This window comes from Bombina bombina, chromosome 3 (assembly GCF_027579735.1).
Source record: "Bombina bombina isolate aBomBom1 chromosome 3, aBomBom1.pri, whole genome shotgun sequence".
NCBI lineage: Eukaryota > Metazoa > Chordata > Amphibia > Anura > Bombinatoridae > Bombina > Bombina bombina.
The window spans coordinates 257,164,261-257,174,840 of record NC_069501.1 but is presented as its reverse complement, the minus strand read 5'-3'; the positions used below and the strand labels follow the sequence as shown (position 1 = coordinate 257,174,840).

At 44.0% G+C, this 10,580-nt stretch overlaps 1 protein-coding gene across 1 annotated transcript; it reads left to right on the top strand.

The window, feature by feature from the left end:
• Positions 1-6,531: 6,531 nt before the first annotated feature.
• Positions 6,532-9,679, top strand: LOC128652300 (uncharacterized). The gene is given in 2 exon segments (XM_053705238.1): positions 6,532-7,200; positions 7,202-9,679. Coding segments are annotated over 2 exon segments (3,147 nt in total).
• Positions 9,680-10,580: the final 901 nt, after the last annotated feature.

The following is a 10,580-nucleotide window of genomic DNA, read 5'->3' as shown; positions in this document are numbered from 1 at the left end:
TTGAAGCATTGTATTACAAATTGTGATATATGAATTAACATAAAGAACGTTCTTCCCTTGGCCCCTTAAAGCATAGTAAATTGCAAACTGCTCATAGGGCAGGTAGAGTTAAAGTCCTGGAGGATCAAAAAGCAGTTCTGAGTGCACTTGTATATTGAAAGTCCAAAGTCCATTAGTGCACTGTCTCTGGCACTCTACGGCCAGTCCTACTAAGCTATTCAACTACAGATCTAAGTTGCTGGAGAATGGGAGAGAGAGAAAAGGGAAGGGGGGATGTACAGGGGATCTGTTTGCTATGTGTAGTAGCGGGGATTTTATGATGCCATTCATTCTCCGTATTCCCGTTGTTTGGGATTGTGTGGGTCTTGCTTATTCGCGTTTCATGAGTGGTAGGTGGAGGTGGTGGGGAAAGGTGGAGGGGGGGAGGGGAGGGAGAGGGTTGGGGGAGGGAAGTGTCATTGAGGGTTTCAGTAGTCTGTGCTATCAGCTGTATTGTCTTACGTTGTCTGTTGTCTGTGTGTTGCCCAGCGCTCCAGCATTATCTCGTGTGTGTCTACTGTGCCATGTTGGGTGTGGTGGTATCTTTCTAGTCGTAGCAGCGTGTCTACTTGTTCTTGCCATTCTTTAAAAGTCGGTGTGATTCTAGACTTCCAATGTTTTGGGATCAATAATTTTGCTCCGTTCAGCATAAGTATTAGTAGGGCTCTGCTCGCTTTACAGGGTAATTTGGGCAGGGAAAGGTATAGTAGTGTTTTTGGGGTGTTTTGTAGGGGTTTCCCCAGGACTAGTTCCATGTGATTAAGAATTGCGACCCAGTATTTATCTAGCTTAGGGCAGTCCCACCATATGTGTGTAGGTGTGCCTTGTTCTCCGCAGTCTCTCCAGCATTTGCCAGAGGCCTGTTTGTAAATCTTCTGCAGCCTACTAGGTGTGAGGTACCACCTTGCCATGCATTTATAACTAGATTCTTGCACTCTCATAGATATTGAGGATGTTTTGGTCACTAGAAAGGCATTCTGCCAGTCCTCATAACCTATCTCGGTCTGCCACTCCCTTTCCCATGCTTTTGTGTAAGAGGGGAGTGTCTGGGCTTCGTCTGTCAGTAGAAGTTTGTATAGTAATGAGATTGCATGTGCAGTTGGTGTGTCTTTCAGGCATAAGGTCTCAAATGTGGTAGGTGGTCTAGTAAGGCAGGATCTGTGTTTGTGTGTCATGAGATAATGATTTAGCCGCGTATGTGAGTACCAGCTCATCGTCAGGTTAGATAATTCTTCAGAGATAACCGCGTGAGTCTTGAACTTATGTCCATCAGTCAGTGTCATGATGGTGTAGTCTTTAAAGGGTGTGTCGGGGGTGGTTCTGTTGTCTGGGTAGTTCCATGGCAGCTCTGCATTGTGATAGATGGGAGTCAGCTCTTTTTTTTATTTTTTTATTTATTTGTCTCTTCTTTATCTGGGATAGGAATAGGCTAAGATGTGTTTACATAATATGTTATTGGAGAGTGATTAATCCATATGGCAGCTTAGATATTTAATTGCTGCACGCACGTGTTTTAACATGGAGATGCACCTACAATACTGATTTGCTACCCCTAGAAGCCTAGCAAGAATTGGTGTAAGATAAGTTGCTATATTAATTTAGCAATATCTATATAGAATCTCTGGGGTCCAAGATGGGCCCGACTTCTCATGATAATGGGTTTACTCAATGTTCTGAAATAACCTTATTCTTGGGGGCGGAGCCATCAACCAAGCATGGAGGACGTGTTTCATAGAGCTCCTGAAGAAAAGTATTTAAAGGGACAGTCAAGTCCAAAAAAAACTTTCATTTTTCAAATAGGGCATGTAATTTTAAACAACTTTCCAATTTACTTTTATCAACAATTTTGCTTTGTTCTCTTGGTATTCTAGTTGAAAGCAAACCTAGGGAGGCATATATGATAATTTCTAAGCCCTTGAAGGCCGCCTCTATTTTATTTACTTTTCACAGCAGGGGAGAGCAAGCTCATGTAGGCCATATAGATAGCATTGTGATCACGCCCGTGGCTAGTGGCAGACACTGCACTAATTGGCTAAAATGCCACTATATGCAAAATAACTAAAAGTCATGTGATTAGGGGCGGTCAGAAGATGCTTAGATACAAGTTAGTCACAGAAGTAAAAAGTGTATTAATATAACAGTGTTGGTTTTGCAAAAAACTGGGGAATGGGTAATAAAGGGATTATCTATATTTTTAAACAACAAAAATTCTGGTGTTAACTGTCCCTTTAATATAATGATTAATTGGAGCTAAATATGTGCAACTTTATCTAAAATTGTCCCTGGGAAGGTAGGATTACCCCTACAATATCAGGGGACCTCCTCACTTTGTTTTTCTACTGGACTATACTACTTATTGCCATCGTGGCTTGAGAAACGCCCAGGCTTCTGAGGCCTACAGAAGTTATGGCATCCGACATTGAGGAAAATTCCTCAACCATTTATGCAGCTTTGCGGGAGCTAGCTGTGCAAATGTCAGCTAGATATGATGACTTTTCAGCCTGTTTAAAGACCACCATGGTGCAACCGTCGCTCCCAATTCGAGACAGACGGGGCAACGCAGGCCTCCCGTACGATACAGTTCAACTCCCTCTATGTGAGGTGCAGATAACAGAGGCTAGGGTAGACTTCATTGATGGTATACCCAGTGTTTCTGCGAGTTCTACCCCACTTTACAGTGAACTTGACCTGGAGGATGAGGTCGACACAGGAGATCGAAAATCTAAACTCTTAATTGCGCAGAGGGAACCCCCTACGTCAATCTGACTGCTGAACATTCCTCCTGTGCCGATGTAAGGAAAGTGGTTGCAGTAATTGCTCATATAACACTTGCTTAAACTTGTGTGACTTTGCCTTTAAGAGAGTGAAAGCATAAGACACTTGCACTAACTTGTGTGACTTTGCCTTTAAGAGAGTGTGCCTTTAACAGAGTAAAAGACATTAATTAACTTCAAGTAGATGACAGTGAATTTCGCTAAGTCATGCTACAAGTGGTAAACAACCGATGGAGGCTGATGATAAGAAGTCAAAACCCAGACAGAACAAGGGTGCAACCTTGGCAGGGGTTACTTACTGACATTCAGGAACATCTTGATAACACATTGGTATAGGGGCTAATGCCTAGTAATATTGTTAAACGATGAATTATTATTAATTGCAATAGGCTAAGTAATATCAATTGCAATAGGCTAAGTAATAAATCCATTATGATGTTTAGCTATTAATTATATCTATGGAAAGATTGTTAAAACTATTATTGATGTATTTGACAGAAGTAACTGCATAAGACCACATAATCAGATATATAAGGTTAAGCAGAAAATCATGTTTGTTTGAAACTAAAGATGACGGCATCACAGTTTAGTAATACGTCAGAGATAGTACCTGGGCATGCCCTGATAAGCTTGGTTGAGGCTAAGACAGACTGGCCAGATGTCTTGGGCCATAGCCAACCTCAGAGGGAGCGGTCTCAGGATCTGTGGAGTTGCGCCAAAACTGTTACACAAGTAAACAGTATAAAGAGGGGTACATCTAGGCAATCTGATCATGTCTGAGTCTGAGAGTCTGAGAGTCTGAGTGTCTGAGCGTCTGTGTATTTTTGGTGTGTGTATTGAGTGTATTTTTGGGGCCTGTGGATGGACGCATCTTCAGTGTTGTTTCCCGCTGATCGCCTGTTTTTCTCCTGGTCCAAGATTGCCCAGATGTCCCCTCCCATTGCGCCCCAGAAGCGGCAGGATAGGATGATGCAACCAGGGATCACGGTGATGTATTATTTGATTGTTTGAACCTAGCTAGAATTGTTTTAGTGGTAATACAACATAAGATTGTTATCAGTCGTTGCGCAGGCAACTCAATGTAACTGAAAGCTGCATAGATGATTATATGAGTATTGCAATTTCATAGAGTGTTATAATCAGGAACAGTGGTTTGTGGTATTTCGTTGTTATAATTATGTGCAGAATAAAACCATTATTGTTATCATAAGATTGCAGAAAACCTGTGTCAGTCATTTCCTTGCTGAAAAGTGATATATGATAACATCATATCCTGAAAAAGAATTATTGGCGTAGTCGGCAGGATACATAATTGTTTATCACTTGAGCAAAGAAACTGACAGTTTTCTTACTGAATGTGCAGAGCTGATAGACGCAGCTCCGAGCGAAAGTGAAACCCCTTTGTAGATAAAATAATAAGCCAGAAAAATATATAGTTGTATCTTGCACGGTCAGGAGTATAAATATATATGTTTCTGGATTAGTTAGAATTGAATTGTTAATTCCTCAAATGAGCCATGAAAGCTGTGTAAATAAAAAGATATTTCATGGACATAGTCACAATTGTCACCTTGGAATGAAATTAATTGATATTGCACAGGTATATACATATTAACGTATATTGTTATTGTTACTGTGAATTTATTGATTGATGTCAGCAATAATTGAAGGTATTATGAAAATGTTTAGGAAGAAAGCACAAACGGTTCCCCCTTCACGGCCTCAAAATATTGCGGCTTGGGAGGGGACCCCATATCAGGAATTAGCAGGGGAAGTCTTGTCTGGGACTGACCTCCCAGATAACGCTGAATTTTTTTGACAAAATAGAACCTTGTGAAGTGTTGAATAGATTACAGAATGTAAAAGTTAAGACAAATTCAGACACAGAAAGGTTACATAAGAAATTATGGGTGTTATTACAGGCATACAGAAAGACACACGAGCAGTTAGAGGAAGCTGTAGAGCAGACGGTGTGCCTGCAGAGTCAGAATAAATTGCTATTAAAAAAGAGCCAGTGTTATGAAGATGTAGCTCAACAGGCTGTGGTTAAGGTAGCCAGGGCCAAAGTAAAGCAGAAGGGTGGTAGGTTGAGCAAAGGTAAATTACAATCAGTATTATAAAGCGGGGCTAATTGGGACCCTGAAAGGTGGGACGGTAATATTTGGGATAGTAGTGATCCTGGAGAGGAGTGGGATGATAGGGACCCTCACAGGGTGACAGCTCACCCTTTTACACGGCGTAAGGTTTATCATGGGCCTGAGGGTGCAGAAAGAGTAGACACAGTAGAGGATTACACGCAGCAAGAGGTGTTAGACATAATACGGCAGTATCAACAGAAACCTGGAGAGGACCTCATAACTTGGCTCGTGCGGATGTACGATCAAGGAGGTCATAACGTGACATTAGATAGTCAGGATGCCATGAAATTCTGAAATTCATACAGATCACTAGCGATCATGCCATACAACAGGTCCTGCGAATTAGACCTGGCCTGGCCGCTGATGGTATGTTGACGCAGGCATCATTGTTGGTTCAGTGTGCATACGGTGCCAGGGACAAATATCCCACAGAAGGGGATTGGCCCACTGAGGATAGGACATGGCATTCCATTAAGGAGGCCATCCAATTATTAAAGGAATTGGCTATGAAGCATGCGATATATAATGGACACCTGTATGCCCCATATCGCGAGCTACTAACCAATGCCATGAGAAACTATTTGATACGTGGGGCTCCCCGAGCATACAAGTCAGTAATCATGACGTTACTGATAAATCAGACAGGGAATCCCATTTATGAGGTAATGGATGCAATAAGACAAATAGGGGAGCTAGGGGAATGGGATGCCCCAGTAAAGCCTGATAAAGGCAGCGGGCCGCCCCCTCCTAGAGCCAATGCTCCTCCCCGACTGTCAAGGAAAGAGATGTTCACAGAACTCCTCAAAGCAGGGGTAAAGAAGGAACAAATAGATGGGATAGAAACTAAGGAAATGTGGAAGTTATATCAACAGCATGTGGGCAAAAGGATAAATGTGCAAAAGGGAAAGTCCGGTGACCACATAACAGGTACCGCAGTCGCCCCTTCTGCCCCCACGCTAGATGATATACAAAGGCCTACCACAGGGGAAAGCAAAGAGACCAAGGAGATACTGCAGCTGATATGTGATCAGTTGGAAAGTATAAAAAAGGATAGTAAAGAAGCAGCAACTAAGACCCGGTTATATCCTAGATTGCCTTTGCCTCTGGGATATGGTTACCAGGGAGGGATGAGAGAGAATCAGGTCCCCATGGCCCCGGCTAACACCCCAGAGGCCCAAGGACCTGAGTTGGATGTGCTATCTCTGGGTGATCTGGAAGAATTCTTCCAGAACCCATAGGAATCAGGTCAAACTCCCAGTATCAGGGCCGCCTATTTTGATCATCGCCCCCATGTGGAACTAGAGATCCACTGGAGCAAAAATAATGTACAATGTGAGCGGGCTTTGATTGATACGGGAGCGGAGGCCACACTGATACAGGGAAATCCGCGGGCATTCAAGGGGGAAAAGACAATAATTACCGGGCTGGGAGGGAAAACTATAGAGGCAACAAAAGCATGGGTAGATTTAAAGATAGGGCATCTTCCTAAATGGCGATGTTCTGTTTTAATCGTACCCATCCCAGAGTACATAATTGGCATTGATGTGCTAAAGGGAGAAACATTGCGGTTAGAGGATGGAATGTACAGCTTTGGGGTAAGGCCTTATGTGTCCATCAAAACCGTTACTGTAGGAAAATTGTTGATGCCCCCCATACAGGTCCCAGTGGCCTTGAAGAGGGTATACATTCGACAATACCGAATACCGGGAGGGCATAAAGAGATAGGTGACACTATCAAAGATCTAATAGCTGCAGGGGTGGTGAGACCTATCACCACATCTTGGAATAATCCCGTTTGGCCGGTCAAGAAAAGTGATGGGACCTGGCGTATGACTGTGGATTATAGGGAGTTAAATAGTAATACTCCCCCATTAACGGCAGCAGTACCCGATATGGTTACGCTGATAGAAAATATACAGCGTCACCCTGGAAATATGTATGCGGTTATTGACCTGGCAAATGCCTTCTATACAATACCTATAGAGGAGCAGTGCCAAGAGCAATTCGCATACACCTGGCAGGGACGGCAATTCACGTTCACGCGCCTCCCAATGGGCTATGTCCATAGCCCCACGATCTGCCACAGGATTGTGGCAGAACACATGGAGGAAGTTACTCTGCCCCCCAACGTGCAGGTCACACATTATATAGATGATGTAATGATACAGGGACCTGATGAGCAAGTAGTGCAACAAGTGTTAGAACAGGTGATAACCCACTTAAAGAAGAAGGGGTGGGAAATCAACCCTTGCCAAAATACAAGGGCCAGGAACCTCAGTACGATTCCTGGGTATACAGTGGACAAATGGCCGTAGGGAAATAACCCCTAAAGCCAAGCAGAAAATAGTGGAATTTACATACCCTAAAACCAAAAAGGAAGCCCAGCGCTTCATTGGGTTATTTGGCTTTTGGCGGCAGCATATACCCCACCTGAGCCAAATACTAGCCCCCATCTACAAGGTTACCAGGAAAAAGTATAGCTTTGAGTGGGGGTCTAAGGAGGAGTTGGCTTTTGAAACTGCAAAACAGGCCATCCAAATGGCGATGGATCTGTGGCCAGTAAAGGAAGGGCCAATAGATTTAAATGTGTCTGTCCACAAGGAACATGCTAATTGGAGCCTTTGGCAGAAACAAGGGAGAGGGAAAGTCCCCCTTGGTTTCTGGACTAGGAAATTGCCTGAGGCAGGTGACCGATACACGCCCTTTGAGCGCCAGTTATGTGCTTGCTACTGGGCTTTAGTGGAAACAGAGGAGCTAACGTTAGGGCATGATGTATTCTTGAGGCCTGAGATTCCCATAATGAACTGGGTAATGGGCAGTCCTAAGACCCATAAGATTGGACATGCTCAGGAATCAAGCATCATAAAATGGAAATGGTATATACAGAACAGGGCAAAGACAGGTCCCAAAGGGGTTGCCGCACTGCATGAAAAGGTTGCTGAGCAACCCCTCCAGGGGACAGCCCCCATTCAGGAGACACCAACAGAGGAGTCTCTAGTAAAATGGGATGTGCCATATGATCAACTGTCAGAAGAACAGCAAGCCCATGCTTGGTTCACTGACGGATCAGCAAAATATGTGGGTTCACAGAGGAGTTGGAAAGCAGTAGCCTACAATCCTGTGACCAAACAGATGCTGGTGTCTACAGGGAAAAATGAAAGTAGCCAATACGCTGAGTTAGTTGCTGTCCATCAGGCCATAGCCTGTGAACAGGGCGAATGCCACGTATACACCGACTCATGGTCAGTGGCAAATGGGCTAGCCACCTGGCTCCCCACCTGGGAACGAAAAGACTACCAGATATACTCAAAGGAGGTGTGGGGGAAGCAGATATGGCAGGAACTCAGCAGATTGGTTAAGGAAAAGACAGTGACTATTTACCATGTAGATGCCCACACAAATCAGGATTCACTAGAACGGCTGTTCAATTCTATTGCAGATGAGGCAGCCAAAGTCTCCACTGTGGAAAGTGAGGATGTGGATGAGGAGGCTGACAATAAGGGTGTGGCCCAGTGGGCCCACCAAAAAAGTGGACACCTTGGAGAGAGAGCGACTCATAGGTGGGCATTGCAAAGGGGTATCAAGCTATCTATGGAAGTAATAAAAACAGAGATAGCAAATTGTCCTGTATGTCAGCATGTCAGGAAGCGACAGATTCCTGGCATGGTGCAAGGACATATCAAAAGAGGCAAGCTGCCGGGCCAGATCTGGCAGATAGATTTCATAGGACCTCTTCCCTCCAGCAAAGGCTGCCAGTACGCGTGCACGGCTGTGGACACGTACTCAGGCTACCTCATAGCCCACCCATGTAAGCAAGCAACTCAGATAAACACCATTAAGACCCTAGAATTAATCACAAAATTCTATGGCACTCCATTGCAGATACAGAGTGATAATGGTACTCATTTTACAGGACACATGGTACAGGGATATAGTGCAGAAAGGTACATACAATGGATATACCATATACCCTATTATCCCCAAGCAGCAGGATTAATTGAGCGAATGAATGGTTTGCTAAAGCAGCAGTTAAAGAAGCTAGGGGATGGTACCTTGCAGAAGTGGAGGGACCATCTTGAGGAAGCAATTAATGTTTTAAATAACCGTCCTATTACAGATAGTGAGACCCCACTGTCTAGGATGATAAGCAGACAGGAGTACACTGAGTGTCGAGATCAACATGCTGTGGTAACGTGTTGGGAAACTAGCCCTGGGGGTTTAGCGCCAGATAAATTGCTCCCTCCTAGTGGCGGGATATACTTGACCATCCAGGACCAGGTAACAATATCCCCTGAGAGCTCCCAAACCATATCAACAGGGATAGGGGTCCAAATACCTGACAAACATGTGGGTTTCATAGTTCCAATGCCCTCTCTCATAATCAGAGGTATTAGCATAGTGGAAAAAACGCTAGACCCTGGAAGAACTGAGGAAGTGAAGCTCACCCTCCTCAATAGAGGAAAGGAACAGGGAGACATGTCAGCATTAGGAGTAGTAGCAAAGCTTATAGTTACTCCCACCTGCAACAGTGAGATAGCGGAACAGGAAACTGCAGAAACTAGGGGAAGGGTGGGCATAGGGGCTAAGGTCTGGTTGAAACAAGAAAAGGGCCCCCCCGTGCCTGCAGAGGTGATAGCTAAGGGAGATGACAATGTGGTAATTGTGGTAAAGCAAGGGAGCAATGATTGGCTGCATGTGCCTGCGGGCAAGTGCTATTTACGGAATTAATTTGAAGTATGTTTCCTTCCTAGATTCTTGTTGGCATGGCTGCTATTGTAACCGGTGCTCTGTTGGGACTCCTTTTGGCCGCATGTGTAAGCCAAGCACTGATGAGCCAGAGGATGAAACGTGAGGTGTCCGGTGCCAGCTATCACACCTTCTATGAGGGAAGCATGACCGTTCCGTATTGCACAACATGGGTGTAAGGTGTATAATCCCACGGGGGGGTGTCAGCGCAGGCCAAAGCCTGGGGCCTAGTGTACCACCTGAGGCATATGTAGATTATCTGATAAGGGCCCCTTAGAATGACTCAGACCACGCAGCATTATGATCGAAAGCCAATTCTGTTTATTGCACAGTGCAAGCCTTTCTTATAGTGACATACAGGGTTAAGGGGATGACACGTTAGGACCGCGTCATCTTACACAGTTATACAGAGCAATTTACAAGGAAAAACTGGAACATGAGTTTCTCATAACAATATTTACAGAGTCATAACAAACTACCATCTGCAGAGACAACCGAGTGTCTGAAGCCTCTTGTTTACATTATCTTATTCTATCTTACTTCTAGGCATTAGGCCAGGGTACATTGGCAAGGCCGAATAGCTAAAGAAACTCATAACATGCATATAATTCTCACTGCATAATACCCCAGTATAATAAAGTCTATTCATTACAAAATGGCTGCGAGGAACAAGATGGCTGCGAAGAACAAGATGGCTGCCATCAGGTTCATATTACCCCTAACATACCATCCTTTTATTCTAACAGAATAACATAAAAATAGACAGGCATAGAAAATTAGTAAAGCCTTATATTATGGTAACAGAACTCTATAAGAATACTAAAGAGAAAAATATTTGCATGTCGTGATATACTTTTATAGGCTAATTGTCACTGCATATAGG